Consider the following 15,331-nt stretch of genomic DNA (forward strand, 5'->3'; position numbering starts at 1 on the left):
AGCCGTCCTTTTTAGGGTGCTTCTTCTTTTAAGATAGAGTTCCCTGTAGTTGCCCAAATATCACCCAGTGAGCTTTCGTGGCTGGCAGCTCCCCAAATCCAGTTCCCCAAGATCTAAACCTGAGACTCTGTCCACTGCATCATTTTATCAAGGGTGACGGAGTATGAAATTAGATGAACGCTGGGGTTAGGCCCGGCCTGTGATCAAAAATAATCAGGAGATTCCCTTTTGTGCTGCTCGACCTCTTGTTGGGAGGGTGTGTGGGGAAATCCCCTGGTTATCTCCAGTCACAGATCAGAGATAACAAGGGGATTCCTCTCTCTACCTCCTCCACGATCCCCCAGCAGTAGGGTGGCCATATGAAAAGGAGGGCAGGGCTCCTGTATGTTTAACAGTTGCTTAGAAAAGGGAATTTCAGCACAAGTGGCATTTGGCTGCACACAGCACCTGGTGAAATTCCCTCTTAATTGCAACAGTTAAAGTTGCAGGAGCCCTGCCCTCTTTTGTATCTGGTCAAGGGGACAGGGCTCCTGCATTGTTAACTGTTGCGATGAAGAGGGAATTTCACCAGGGGCTGCATGCATAACAATGACACCTGCTGAAATTCCCTTTTCTACACAACAGTTAAAGCTGCAGGAGCCCTTCCTTCTTTTGTATCTGGTCACTCTAGTATAGCTCCTGCAGCTTTAACTGTTGTGATGAAGAGGGAATTTTACCAGGTGCTGCATGCATACATACGACACTTGTGCTGAAATTTCCTTTTCTATGCAACTGTTAAAGATACAGGAGCCCTGTCCTCCTTTTCATAGGGTCGCCCTAACCAGTAGCCTCCAAGGGATAGGGGCTTGGGGAGGTGCCTGCGGAGGTTGGCCAGGCTTCCGCAGGCCGGATGGGAAACCCTCGCAGGCCAGATTGGCTGGAGGTTCCCCACCCCTGGTTTATTGGATCAGCAGAGAACAGTCGTTGTGGGACGTTCCTAAAGCCGCTTGTGTTCAGGCTGTGAGGTTTTCTCCGCTTGTGATGGACACCAGTTCCGGGCCGGCCCTTCCCTGAAGCAGGGCGTGGGCCCTGATTTGGGAGCAGCAAATGGTGACTCATGATGATACTTTTAGCACGATTTGGGTTAAAACAGCAATAGGTATTCTATTTATATTGGAAGTTCTGTTCTAAAAGCGGGACGTGCAGCATCCGCGTGTGCAGCATTTGACTTTTCTTTTTCCTTCGTTGGCTTCTCGGGCTGCCTCTGCTGAGGCCGCCCCGCCTGGCTTCTCCTTGCTGCTTCCTTTCCGGGTGCCTGCAGTTAAAATTGAGCCGACGACCAGCAGCCCCCCTCGACAGTCCCTGGGCAGACCCAGCCCTTCTGGGAGCCCCCCCGGAGCCCCGGGCAAGGAGAGGAGCGTGGATGAGAACGGCGCCCTGGGCGTCAAAAGTAAGGCTCCTCTGGCGTTGCTGGTGGGCTGAGGAGGGCTTGGGGGAGGGTCCAGGAACACCAGCCCCCGGGACCGGACCCTACGTGCCCGGTTGGGCCATTAGAGGAGGGGCCCAGAAGGCTTTCCACGAAGGCCTGTCAGTTAAGGATGCCGTACATAATGCACCTGATGAAATTCAGGTGAGGGTCTGCAGCTCAGCATCGTAGGACGCGGTTTTCATGCAGAAGGTTTCTAGGCTCTGTTCCTAGGTAGGGCTGAAACGATTTTGGTCTGAAACCCAGGAGAACTTCTGCAAGTCAGTGTAGACCAACCTGGTGCCCTCTAGACATGTTGGACTACAACTCCCAGCATGCCCTGATAGCCATGTGCTCTGCCAACCCAGGACAACGTCGACTCCAGCCCTTGCAAACTTCTTCCACAATACATTTGTTAGCCTTTGCCATGAGTCTTTTATGGCACAACGCTAAACATGGAGAAAAGAAGACTTGAGGGGAGACATGTGAGCAGGGGTCAGGCCCATAAAAGGGTGCAACAGGGATAGGGTGACCCTATGGAAAGGAGGACAGGGCTCCTGTATCATTAACAGTTGCGTAGAAAAAGGGAATTTCAGCAGGGGGCCATCGGTATGCCTGCAGCACCTGGTGAAATTCCCTCTTTATCACCACAGTTAAAGCTGCAGGAGCTATACGAGAGTGACCAGATACAAAACAGGGCAGGGCTCCTGAAGTTTTAACTGTTGTGATGAAGAGGAAATTTCACCAGGTGCTGCATGCATACAAAGGACACCTACTGAAATTCCCCTTTCTATGCAACTGTTAAAGATACAGGAGCCCTCTCCTCCTTTTCATAGGGTCACCCTACACAGGGAAGATGGCCAAGAGCTATTTTCCACAGCCACAAAAATTAGGACCTGAAATAATGGGTATAAACTACAACGACCTAGATTTAGATTAAATATAAGGAAAAATTTCCTGAGAGTAAGATCTGTACAACAGTGGGACAGTCTGTTTACGGAAGTTGTGGGTTCTTAATCTCTGGAGGATTTTAGGAAGAGGCTGAACGGCCACCTCTCATGGATGGTTTAACTGGTTTTCCTGCACATTGCAGATGGATGGACTGGATGATCCTTGTGGTCCCTTCCAACTCCACAATTCCATGATTTTATGTTTAGACAGGAAAAAGTCCTACAGCATCCAGCATGCCCCAGCTAGTACAGGACTACTTTTTCTGCCTAAACATGCATCCTTAGTTGATTTAATCTAATTAAAATACCTTTGAAAGAAAAACAACAACCCTGGTTTTATTGGTTTTTTCAATAAGCTGTTTAACAGTCAGAAAAATTCACCTTGGTCAAGTGAACCACGTAAGCACATTCTCCACCTCCGTTACTTCTTTCATGCCCCCCCCCCCGGCTACATTGTCATCCATTTATCGCAGGTCTGGGGAACCTGTAGCCTTCCAAATGTTGTTGGACTCCAAGTCCCCACCCCCTTAAACAGCATGACTAGTGGTCTGGGATGATTCTTTTGATCTGCCCAGAGAGCTTCAGCTATTGGGCAGTATAAAAATGTAATAAATAAGTAAATGATGGGAACTGAACTCTCACAACATCTGGAGGCCCACAGGATTCCCAAGGAACTGCTGAACCAAAATGCATCACTAGGCTCAATTCTAGGCTCAGAGGCCTGAATCAGGATAAAGGCTTTTTATCACACTGCATGTGTGAATTGGTGTACCTAGTGCCAGGACGCTGTTATCAGCAAAACTGCGCTGCGATTGAGCACTGAATAATGTGATTGTCACCAGCAGTACTTTCTGCATTTAATTTCCTTCTGGCCTCACAATTCCAACTCCCACCTTTCCCCTACCATATGCCCTGTATTAAAAAAAAACCAAACCTCTCCATAATAGCCCGTGCATCTGATGAAGTGGGGCTGTCGTCCATGGACGTTCATGCTGGAATAAATGTGTTAGGCTTTAAGGTGTCACAAGAATGTCTCTGGGATCTTGTGAAACTCAAGTCTACCCTCAGCAGGACAAAGAGGACTTCTGGGCCGGGCGGAGGTGGTTTTTGTCTCTCTTTTGTTGGTTCCTCGCTGTCTCCTTCCACTTCCGGGCTGCCGACGGGACTTCATAGAATCATAGAACAGCAGGGTTGGAAGGGGCCCACAAGGCCATCGAGTCCAACCCCCTGCTCAATGCAGGAATCCACCCTAAAGCATCCCTGACAGAGGGTTGTCCAGCTGCCTCTTGAAGGCCTCGAGTGTGGGAGAGCCCACCACCTCCCTAGGTCATTGGTTCCATTGTCATACTGCTCTAACAGTCAGGAAGTTTTTCCAGATGTCCAGCTGGAATCTGGCTTCCTTTAACTTGAGCCCGTTATTCCGTGTCCTGCACTCTGGGAGGATCGAGAAGAGATCCTGGCCCTCCTCCGTGTGACAACCTTTCAAGTCATTGAAGAGTGCTCTCATGTCTCCCCTCCATCTTCTCTTCTCCAGGCGAAACATGCCCAATTCTTTCAGTCTCTTTGCCAGGCCAGGAATGCCCCAGTGGGGTGGGGGGCAGAGACGTCAGAGCCCCCCACAGTGATGTTCATCCTTCTCCTTTTCTTCCTTTTCTCTCTCTCTCTGCAACAGTTAAAACTGAGGACGAGGAGGAGCTGCCCTTGCGGGGCCTGAAGGGAGCCCCCGAGGAGGAGGAGGAGGAGGAGGAGCCTTGCCCCCGGCCCTGCTTACCAGATAGCGGCTCCTCCCGTGTCAGCCCGGAGGCCGGGATGGAGCTGGGCCCCTGGGCCCCGTATCCGGAGGGTGAGACTGAGGCCGTACAGGGCAGGGCCTGGTTGGTGTCGGGGGCTGCCTTTGAAGAGCTTAGACGGGTCGCAGTCCCTGCCCCAGAGCGCTCGCATCTACGCTGGGAGGACAAGAAGATGGCGGGACGGGGGTGAGGCCAGCAGGGATCCGAGGGCCCCGTTGCGGAAAGAGTGGGGAGAGGCTTAATCGGAGAGGCTTGAGGGAGACGGGGGATGGCGAGGTGGCCCAGCAGAAGGCCCGGCGGCGAGGGAGGAGGTAAAATAGTCCAGCAGCAGTTGAGCCTGAGCGGGAGCCAGGAAGGAGGCGGAAAGGTGTCAGCAGAGCTCGAAACACAGGGACTCGGAACTTGAGAAGAACAACAGGGAGCCCGTGCAGATGCCTGAGTCGAGCGGTGACGCAGTCACAGCGGTGGGGAGAAGACGGGAAGCTACGTCCTTGTCCAAACGTTGCCAACTCCTGTCCCGCACGAGATTCTCCCCTGTGCCCCAGGACGGAAGGGGGCCCAATAGAGAGGGGGACTCCTCTCCCCGCTTGCCTCCCCGGTTCCACGTCCCTCACGCCCCAGCCGCTGCCCGTCAGTTCCTTGCTTCGTGTGCTGAGCCGTTCTTCTTCCTGACGCAGGGTGGAGCCCGGCCACCAGCCCTCTGCACGGACTCCTGAACTGCTTGAAGGACATCCCCGTCCCCCGGCCTCATGCGTCCAAACTCCTGCCTGGCAAAAGAGGCGCGACAGCAGCAGCAGGAGCAGGGAAGGAGAGAAGAAAAGCGGGACGAAGGGGGAAACTCGGTATGTCTTCCAGCCCCGAGGGGGCGGGGGGGGGTGGCTGGGCAGGCGAGAACCGGAGGCGGTGGAGGTTGGCAGCTCCGATGCTGGTGGGGCAGAGAATCCACTCCGGGTTTCAGTCAGAACACTCCAAGGTGGCCTTCCTCAACCTGGGGCGCTCCAGATGTGTTGGACCAGAATGCTGGGGCATTCTGGGAGATGCAGTCCAACACATCTGGAGCACCCCAGGTTGAGGAAGGCGCTCCAAGGTGAATAACTCTCCAAGCTCCTTGAGAGTTCTGACTGGTTCTGAGTGAAACCCGGAGCGGATTCTCCGCCCCACTGACATCGGAGCCACCAGCTGCCACTGCCCGAAAAGTGTGTGTGGAGCGGTTGTGGGAACCCTTCTGGATCTGCGTTTCTGCTCAATGGCGCTCACTCCAGCATTGCTGGATCTGGCCCTGAATTTTCGAACTCTGCCTTCCCCAACCTAGAGCACATATGCCAGCTGGGAATGATGGGAGTTGCAGTCCAACATACCTGGAGGGCAGCAGTTTGAGGAAGGCTGACCGAGCTGTTCGGGCGTCTTCCTGCGCGCCAGGGATGCTGGGTCCTGTGCCCTCATCCAGGATGCTGGGACATGGGATTCCATGAGCTCAGCTGCCCAATGGAGAAGCTCTTCCAAGCAGGGCGTTTTGCTCCCATCCATTCCTGGCTTTAGCTTTGCCTCACCCCACTCCCCAGAATCTAAAGGGGGATTGTAAAGTCCTTGGGGGCAGGAAACTGTCTCAGCTTTTTGGCTTTTGATAGTCCTTAAAGCACCATATATAGTGATAACGGTAATAATAATATTGATGATGATGATGATGATGATGATGATGAGGGGCACAAAAAGTACTACAGCATAATACAGAACCAACAAATAAACAAAGAACACTGATACAGATGGCTCAGGAAGGCTGCGCTATTTCCTGAAACAGAAGGATTCCTAATAGCCATACAGGATCAAGTTATAGCAACCAAGAACTACCAAAAATACATCATAAAAGATAACAGTGTAACAACAGATTTATGTAGGAAATGCCATCAGTTCCAAGAAACAATAAACCGTGTAACAGGAGGATGTAAAATTCTACCAGGAATGAACTATACGGGCAGACACAATACAGCTGCAAAAATAATTCACCAATAAGTGGCCATCAGATTCAAATTCATCAAACAACCTACACCATACTATACATACTCACCCAAAACAATCTTGGAAAATGCAGATCATAAAATATACTGGGGCAGAACAATTCATACAGACAAGACAATGCCTTGCAACTGACCAGACGAAACAGTTATAGACAAAAAAGAAAAACACTCTCACCTCATCGACATAGCAATACCTAATGACAAATATGTCGAAAAGGAAGAGGAAAAGAAAGAAAAATATACACCACTGGCCATGGAAGTTAAAGAACTATGGCAACAGGAAAAGGTCACAATTATTCCGTTAGTCACATCAGTCACTGGCATCACATCAAAAAGCTAGACAGCAAACCTTCAGAAACTGGGCCTACCAAAATATATATACACCAACATCCAGAAAGTGGTCATATTTAAAACATGCTCAATTGTCAGGAAATTCCTGAATCAGTAAAAGACAGTATGACTTGGCAAAGCCTGTCATGTCCATCTAGAAAAGGAGAGATGATAATACAATAATATAAATCTCCACCCTTTCTCCCTTGCTGCCCCACGGCTTGAAACCCCCTGCTGCCCACCCTTCTGTAGCTAAGCTGAAATCCGTGTCTATTCTCCTCATTCCCCCCTGCCTGTCTACTATTGATTGATTGATTGATTGCATTTTTATACTGCCCAACAGACGAAGCTCTCTGGGTGGTTCACAAAAATTAAAACCACTCAAAGTATAAAACAAACAGGATAAAAGCATGATATAAAATACAGTATCAAAGCACAACCAGGATAAAATCAGCAGCGGTGCAGAAATACAAATTTAAGATACACATTTAAAACAGCCAAGTTAAAATTAAGTTTGTTGTTTATTCGTTCAGTCGCTTCCGATTCTTCGTGACTTCATGGACCAGCCCACGCCAGAGCTTTCTGTCGGCTGTCGCCACCCCTAGCTCCCCCAAGGTCAAGTCTGTCACCCCCAGAATATCGTCCATCCATCTTGCCCTTGGTCGGCCCCTCTTCCTTTTGCCTTCCCTAGCATCAGCCTCTTCTCCAGGGTGTCCTGTCTTCTCATTATGTGGCCAAAGTACATTAAGTTTATAGAATGCGAAAACGCTGAGAGAATATAAAGGTCCTTCACCAGGCTGTTTGGTGCCACTTCAGGGGGCTCATTCCACAGCCGGGGTGCCACAGCAGAGAAGGGTTTGCCTTTGTTTCTCTCCTCGCCCCCTTGCGGTCTCCTCTGCGTAAAAACGGCGCTTGTAATCCCCGTGAGGCAGGGACCGGTCGTCTCCTATGCTGTAATGCTCCAGGCACATAGATGTCACCTGTGTCAAGAAATGAAAGCGCCGCCCTGATCCTGCCTTCTTCTCACCTCCAGATCTGCGCACCGAGTGGGCGGCAACAGAGAAGATGGGTCCCGGCCCGGCCCAGTGCCACACGCCTCCAGCACTCGCCATCTGCGGTAAGGGGGCAGGATTTGGCTCGGGCTCTTCAGGCCCTCAGAGCTGGCTGGCCTTGCCAAGGCACCGATGGAGGCCTGGATCCATGGGTGCAACTCTCTTGCAGGGCTTCTGGCAGTGGAGGATGGTGGCCCCCATGCCGGTGAGGGAGTGGATCCGCTCCACACCTTGGAGAGCTCCTTTAAAGTTCTGACTGAAACCTGGAGCAGATTCACCTCCTCACTGACATGGGGGCCACCAGCATCCACTGAGTTTACATACGGTACATAAGGGGTGTGTGTGTGTGTGTGTGGCATTTTCTCCTTCTCTTCTCATAGTTGAACCTAAAAGGGTCACCTGGTGAAGCTGGTTGGTGGGAGCTTCAGGGCAGACCAAAGGAAGGCCGTCTTTGCACAACGCAGCATTAAACCATGGAATTCACTTGGACCAGATGTAGCAATGGCTACCAATTTGGATGGCTTTAAAAGAGGAGTGAATCATAGAATCATAGAATAGGAAAGTTGGAAGGGGCCTCTAAGGCCATCGAGTCCCACCCCCTGCTCAGTGCAGGAATCCACCCTAAAGCATCCCTGGCAGATGGCTGTCCGGCTGCCTCTTGAAGGCCTCTAGTGTGGGAGAGCCCACAACCTCCTAGGTCACTGGTTCCATTGTCGTGCTGCTCTAACAGTCAGGACGTTTTTCCTGATGTCCAGCCGGAATCTGGCTTCCTTTAACTTGAGCCCGTTATTCTGTGTCCTGCACTCTGGGAGGATGGAGAAGAGATCCTGGCCCTCCTCTGTGTGACAACCTTTGAAGTATTTGAAGAGTGCTATCAGGTCTCCTCTCCATCGTCTCTTCTCCAGACTAAACAGGCCCAGTTCTTTCAGTCTCTCTTCATACGGCTTTGTTTCCAGACTCTTAATTGGACACCTTCATGGAGCAGAAGGCTGTCCAGGGCTACCAGTCCTGTCATTTAAATGTTTTATTATTTTAAAATGCTAGGGCTGATATGATGGGAGTGATGGTCCACCATGTCTGGTGGGCATTAGGATGGGGAAAGCTGTACTACGGATTAGAAATAAGCTCAGGGACACAATAAAGCAGGAATGTGGAACCTTTGGCCCCCAGGTTTAATCTGGCCTGCGGAGGTTCCGCTTCCGGCCTGCGGAGCCTCCCTAGATTTCCCCAGGGGGCGGGGCCTGGCCCAGCACGCAGAGTTCCATTTCTCCCCTCTGTCTCCGTAGGACCTGGCGCCACTTTGCAAGGTTTGGAGAGGTGCTTGAAGGAGTTCCCCCCCAACGCGCGGAGCCAGCCCTCCTCACCGGCCGTCAGCTCCTCCATCGGAAGCTCGCCGGACCGACTCTCCAGGTGGACGCCAGAGAGAGGGAAGTGGACAAGGAAGGAAGAGGGTGAGATCTGGCTGGTGGGGGTGGGGGCCCAGATCCATTCATGGGCCAGCCAATCAAGAGTTTCCCATAGACATTTCAGGGACCATCTGGCACTACGTAGCCCAAGGGCAGCCTTCGTCAAGTTGGCGCCCTCCGGATGGGTTGGACTACAACTTTCAGCATCCTCCAGCTGGGGGATGCTGGGAGTTGTAGTCCAACCCATCTGGAGGGCGCCAACTTGACGAAGGCTGCCCAAGGGTGTCTGAAATACCCATACCAGAATGACATCACAGCATAACTTCTGAAAAGTTTGATCCTGGCATCTCAGCGGATGGAGCTGCTCCACCAATCTAGTATCGGTGGTTGGTGGAAAGCTGAGACATCCGGCACGCTTTGCTCGCCCGGTTTCCGCAGGGCCCGTCCGGAACGGCACCCCTTTGCAAGGCCTGGAGAGGTGTTTGAAGGAGCTCCCACGCAGCCAGACCTCGTCACCGGCCGTCAGCTCCTCCTTCGGCAGCTCCCCGGACGGACTCCACAGGTGGACGCCGGAGGCAGGGCGATGGGCCAGGAAGGAGGAAGGTGAGAGGCACCGTTGGCTGGTTTGGAGGCCCAGGGTCACCCAAACCGTCAGAGTCTCCAGCATGAAACGCTTGCTCCAGTGGGGAATCGTCTTTGCATGGGAGCAGCCTGTACGTGTGTGTGTGTACGTGCGTGTTTCTATTATTACAGGCTCAGATAAGACATCTTGAGGATTGTTTCATAGGAAGGATGAATTTATACCTTCTAAATAAATAAAAAATCATATTCTAGATCTTATTGTGGTTTTATGGGGAGATTCCATGACTGATGTGGATTTTATTGTGAGAATACTGCTTTCTTCTTACAGTGTGATTCGATTGCTAGTGGAAATCATACATATATGATTTCCACTAGCAATCAAATATGCATGTGTGTATGTATATATATGGCTGTGGTTCTTGAAAAGATATGTGATGAGACACATGTTAAGAAATAAAAAAGGGGATTACACAATGTACTACAGCCTTCCCCAACCAGGAAACCTGTGGTAATTTTTCCATGTTCATTTGTTGGTGTAAATGTCCCACCAAGGCAGTGAAAGAGATCACAGAATCATAGAATAGCAGAGTTGGAAGGGACGTACAAGGCCATTGAGTCCAACCCCCTGCTCATTGCAGGAATCCACCCTAAAGCATCCCTGACAGATGGTTGTCCAGCTGCCTCTTGAAGTCCTCTAGTGTGGGGAGCCCACCACCTCCCTGGGTAACTGGTTCCATTGTCATACTGCTCTAACAGTCAGGAAGTTTTTCCTGATGTCCAGCTGGAATCTGGCTTCCTGTAACTTGAGCCCGTTATTCCGTGTCCTGCACTCTGGGAGGATCGAGAAGAGATCCTGGCTCTCCTCTGTGTGACAACCTTTTAAGTCTTTGAAGAGTGCTCTCATGTCTCCCCTCAATCTTCTCTTCTCCAGGCTAAACATGCCCAGTTCTTTCAGTCTCTCTTCATAGGGCTTTGTTTCCAGACCCCTGATCGTCCTCGTTGCCCTCCTCTGAACACATTGTTGGCAGCTGGCCACAGGGCTTCTGGCAATGAGCCGCATAGGCAGTGTGTCATAGTGGTTGGACTGGAGAGCTCTCACTGGGTGATTTTGGGCCAGTCACTGATTCTCTGCCTGACCTACCTCACAGGGTTGTTGTGAAGATAAATTGGAGAGGAGGAGGTCACATACACTCCCTTGGAGGAAAAGCCAGGATATAAATGTAACAAATAAATGACTAAATAGATAAATAATGCACAAATACTTCTAGGAAGGTCAGAGTCCTAGGTATCTCTCTTTTTCCAAATAAAGGAAATCCCAGAACTGATATTTAAGGTTGAGGGAAGACCAAGATGGCTCCGCATAAAGCCATAAAACTAGGACGTTAAAATGGTGGGCTCAGAGCCTTTGCGTACTCTGTTCCCATAGGGCACAGCCGAAACAGCACCCCTTTACAAGGCCTGGAGCGGTGCCTGAAGGAGCTGCCTCCGAACGGACACAGCCAGCCCTGCTCGCCCGCCATCAGCTCCTCCATCGGCAGTTCGCCAGACGGACGGCACAGGTGGACGCCGGAACCAGGGAGAGGGGCCAGGAAGGAGGAAGGTGAGACCCAGGCTGCTTCGGGGGCGGGGGAGCTTTTGGGGCTCAACCGTCATTGCTCTTCCGTTGTAAGATACAAACCGAAGTGTTGACTTCCCACTCTTGGTCTGAATGTTTGTCCTGCTGCGTTCGCTCCTCACAGTTAAGAGGGTGAGCCGCTCTGCGTGTGGGAGGGGAAAGTCCAGTCGACTTAATTGGTCATTTGGGAGTGTGGGGGGGAATTATGAGCGATCTTTATGAAAACAAATAAAAATCAAGTATTTATTTAGGGCTAAGGTTTGCCCATTACAATAATAATAATATTAATAATATATTTATTTATTTGTTACCTGCCTCTCCCTCTGGATCGAGGCAGGGTACAACACAAATGCAAACACCATAAAATGCATATAACTAATTCAAACATTTAAAATTAATACATCATTAAAAGCAGCACATTATTAAAAAGACATCTTAATATTCAGCTGGGTAGGCCTGCCGGAAGAGATCAGTCTTTATGGCTTTCTTAAATTCTGGCAGAGTGTTAAGTTGACAAATCTCTCCCGGCAAGCCATTCCACAGTCTGGGAGCAGCAGAAGAAAAGGTCATAGAATCATAGAATAGCAGAGTTGGAAGGGGCCTACAAGGCCATCGAGTCCAACCCCCTGCTCAATGCAGGAATCCACCCTAAAGCATCCCTGACAGATGGTTGTCCAGCTGCCTCTTGAAGGCCTCTAGTGTGGGAGAGCCCACCACCTCCCTAGGTCACTGGTTCCATTGTCGTACTGCTCTAACAGTCAGGAAGTTTTTTCCTGATGTCCAGCTGGAATCTGGCTTCCTTTAACTTGAGCCAGATTCCAACTTATTCCGTGTCCTATAACCTCTGGGTAATAGTTGTCAGCCTTGTTTTTGTTGGCTGGAGTAAATTCTTCCCAGAAGACCTGAGTGTGCGGGGTGGATTGTAGGAGAAGGCGATCCCGCAGGTAGCCTGGACCCAAACCATGTAGGGCCTTAAAGGTGATAACCAACACTTTATACTTCACCCAGAAACTAATTGGCAGCCAGTGAAGAGATTTTAAGACTGGTGTGATGTGGTCCCCCCTAGGTGTACCGGTGACCAATCTGGCTGCCATATTTTGAACTAGTTGAATTTTCTGGACTGGGCACAAAGACAGCCCTACGCAGAGCGCATTGCAGAAGTCGATCCGCGAAGTTACCAGCGCGTGCACCGCCGTCTTTAGGCCTTCCGACTCTAGGAAGGGGCACAGCTGGCATATCAGCCAAAGCTGATAGCAGGCACTCCTGGCTGTCGCATCTAGCTGGGCTGTCATTTGGAGCGACGGATCCAGAAGCACCCCCAAGCTGTGAAATGTCCCCCAAAATTAAAGAAAAAAAAGCATTTAATGTTTGTTTTCGATCAGAAGTTAAATTAGGGGAGAGATAACAGATTGCCGAAATGTACAAAAAGCAAAAGCAGCCATAAGAATAAGTCCCCAATCGCATATACTACTTTTGAGTTGGCCAAAGAAAGATCACCCAAAATGTGCAAACATTCTGGAGCTCTGGAAAGCTTGCACATTTCTTGTGATCGTTGCCTTGATAAAGGTAGGGTACTACCTGAACCGCTAAAATGGTGTGGTTTGGTGATTGGAAAGCGTTTTTTGTCTTTATGTTTTTTCCAATTAACATTGCGGTGTTACAGCGCTGTAACACTCTTTCACTCAAGCAGTCTTTTGCTATTTTAATATTTTAAAAACTGAATCAAGCACTTAACTACGGGAAAATAATAAAACAGAGAGTGGTAAATGGAAAAGTTATTTTCTTAGCATTATAGTGTTACAGCCCTAAAACTGCTTAGAGATCTTTTCAATATCAAGTTGCAAATAAGCAGTTTAAATATAAATAATGTAGCGTAACTCCTTTTCATGTAAGCAGTATTTTGCAAATCTTTTAATAGCTGTTAAAATTATACCCCCCAAAGCATTTTAGCGTTAATTAAAAGATCAGTTTTAATTTTTTTTTAGGAGTTATAACCTGGTGCGCATTGTCTGTGTGTCCATTTATCTAGGAACTGGTTGGGGTGGATTTGTGCACCAATAAAAGCTTTAGGGTGACTTTGAAAGAACGCAAATATCTCATTTTTAGCAGGCCACAAGGTGAGGAATCCTGCAATATTTTCCTTCATGTTTCCTTTGTTGATCTACTGAAAGAACACCTGAAAGGTATGGGTCCTGGGGCTGCTTTATTTATTTATTTATTTATTTATTTATTACATTTTTATACCGCCCAATAGCCGAAGCTCTCTGGGCGGTTCACAAAAATTAAAACCATAATAAAACAACCAACAGGTTTAAAGCACAAATACAAAATACAGTATAAAAAGCACAACCAGGATAAAACCACGCAGCAAAATTGATATAAGATTAAAATACAGAGTTAAAACAATAAAATTTAAATGTAAGTTAAAATTAAGTGTTAAAATACTGAGAGAATAAAAAGGTCTTCAGCTGGCGATGAAAGGAGTACAGTGTAGGCGCCAGGCGGACCTCTCTGGGGAGCTCATTCCACAGCCGGGGTGCCGCAGCGGAGAAGGCCCTGCTTGCTTTTTACAAAGCAAAGATGGCCCAGGACAGGTGTTGGAGGTTGGTGGAAGGGAGAGAGAGTTCTACAGGCGCACCAAGGCGCATCTTCGCATGTCCTGTCTCCGTAGGTCTCAGCCGAAACAGCACCCCCTTGCAAGGCCTGGAAAGCTCTTCGAAGGACCTTCCTGGGATCGCAGGCAGCCGGTTCTTCGTTCCAGCAGGCGCCTCATCCGTTGGCAGCTCTTCTGACCGGCATTGCAAGCCAGATGGGGGAGAACGGTCAGCAAAGAAGGAAGGTAAGGTGAGGCTCGTGGGTCCGGCCGCTCCGTTTCACAGGGTAGCCAGGAGCTTCTGCAGATCCAACACAGGTAGATTGAGGCTCCTTGAGATTCCAGGCTGGCTTCCCACTCCTTAATCCACGACAGAAGCAAAGACAAAAAGCAAACAAAAGACTATTTGCAACTATACGGGTTGGATCCAAAGTTAGTCATAGTTAGAGTAGATCCCTTGAAATCCATGGGACTTGAGTTCAACCCATGTAAGGCTGGTTGCTTTCCAGGGTCTACCTTAACAATGACCAACTTTGGATCCAATGCATTGGGCTTTCTGTTCTCAAAATCTCTTCAGCTTTTATTATTCTATTGTCTTTATTATTGCATTTATATCCTGCCTTTTTTCCTCCAAGGAACCCAAGGCGGCGTATACAATCTTCCTCCTTGTCTCCATTTTTATCCTCACAACAACAACCCTGTGAGGTGGGTTGGGCTGAGAGTCTGTGACTGGCCCAAAGTCACCCAGTGGGCTTCCATGTCCATGTGTGGACTAGAACCCGGATCGCCCAACTCCCAGTCCAGTACTCTAACCACTACACCACGCTGGCAGGGCTAAAAGCCAAAGGAACTTCCAGGGGCGCAGAGCTGGGCCCGCTGGGAAGTAAATTTACTCAAGAGTAGGTTTGGCAGCACGCTGCTTGAACAGTGGGATACAGCATCCACGGGGTCATTAGGGGTAGTGTCGGCATTTCCTCCTCAGTGAGGCATTTTGCATGACGAAATTCAGGAACGAAGCCGTACAAAAATACCTGCAGTTTCGCATCATGGATAAATCCAGCCTTCCCAGCCTGCTGCCCTCCAGACGTGATTCTATGTGTTGGACTGAAACTCCCACCATGCCCAGGGAAAGATGGGCGTCGCTAGGTTTACTCTGGATACAGGATTGGGGTGGTTTGTGGAATTTATTTATTTATTTATTTATTTATGAAAACTTCGAAGCTCTGGCCACGGGTCTTCAGGCGTGGCACACCTTTTTCAAACAGGAGCAAATCCCTCAGGGATCCCTCCCCTTCAAGGCCTGGAGAACTGCTTGAAAGAGATCCCGGTGAGCAGGAAGTCCCTCCCGAACTCCGGCCCCGCAGCAAGCAACAGCTGTGCTCAGAAGCGGCGGAGACCGGAGGCCGCGTCGCAGAGGTTGTGGGCAGGAGGTAAGGGGAAGGACGGAGGGAAGACGGCCTTTTGGGGATCCACGTCCCTGGGAACCAGGCAGGATCCATCCTAAAGAAACTCCAGGTTTCTTTAGCCAAATAGAAGCTGAGCGTGCGTGTTCTT

At 49.8% G+C, this 15,331-nt stretch overlaps 1 protein-coding gene across 1 annotated transcript in view; it reads left to right on the forward strand.

Moving 5' to 3' along the window:
* The window catches only part of LOC134413400 (protein KRBA1-like), a 47,600-nt gene that overhangs the window by 19,052 nt on the left and 13,217 nt on the right, over positions 1-15,331 (forward strand). The window contains exons 12-20 of the mRNA XM_063147583.1: positions 1,301-1,429; positions 4,067-4,237; positions 4,862-5,026; positions 7,563-7,646; positions 8,868-9,032; positions 9,426-9,590; positions 10,996-11,169; positions 13,856-14,023; positions 15,043-15,207. Of these exons, the coding sequence (XP_063003653.1) occupies positions 1,301-1,429; positions 4,067-4,237; positions 4,862-5,026; positions 7,563-7,646; positions 8,868-9,032; positions 9,426-9,590; positions 10,996-11,169; positions 13,856-14,023; positions 15,043-15,207 (1,386 nt within the window). The remainder of the gene's footprint in view (positions 1-1,300; positions 1,430-4,066; positions 4,238-4,861; positions 5,027-7,562; positions 7,647-8,867; positions 9,033-9,425; positions 9,591-10,995; positions 11,170-13,855; positions 14,024-15,042; positions 15,208-15,331) is intronic.

This window comes from Elgaria multicarinata, chromosome 1, assembly GCF_023053635.1.
Source record: "Elgaria multicarinata webbii isolate HBS135686 ecotype San Diego chromosome 1, rElgMul1.1.pri, whole genome shotgun sequence".
Classification (NCBI taxonomy): domain Eukaryota; kingdom Metazoa; phylum Chordata; class Lepidosauria; order Squamata; family Anguidae; genus Elgaria; species Elgaria multicarinata.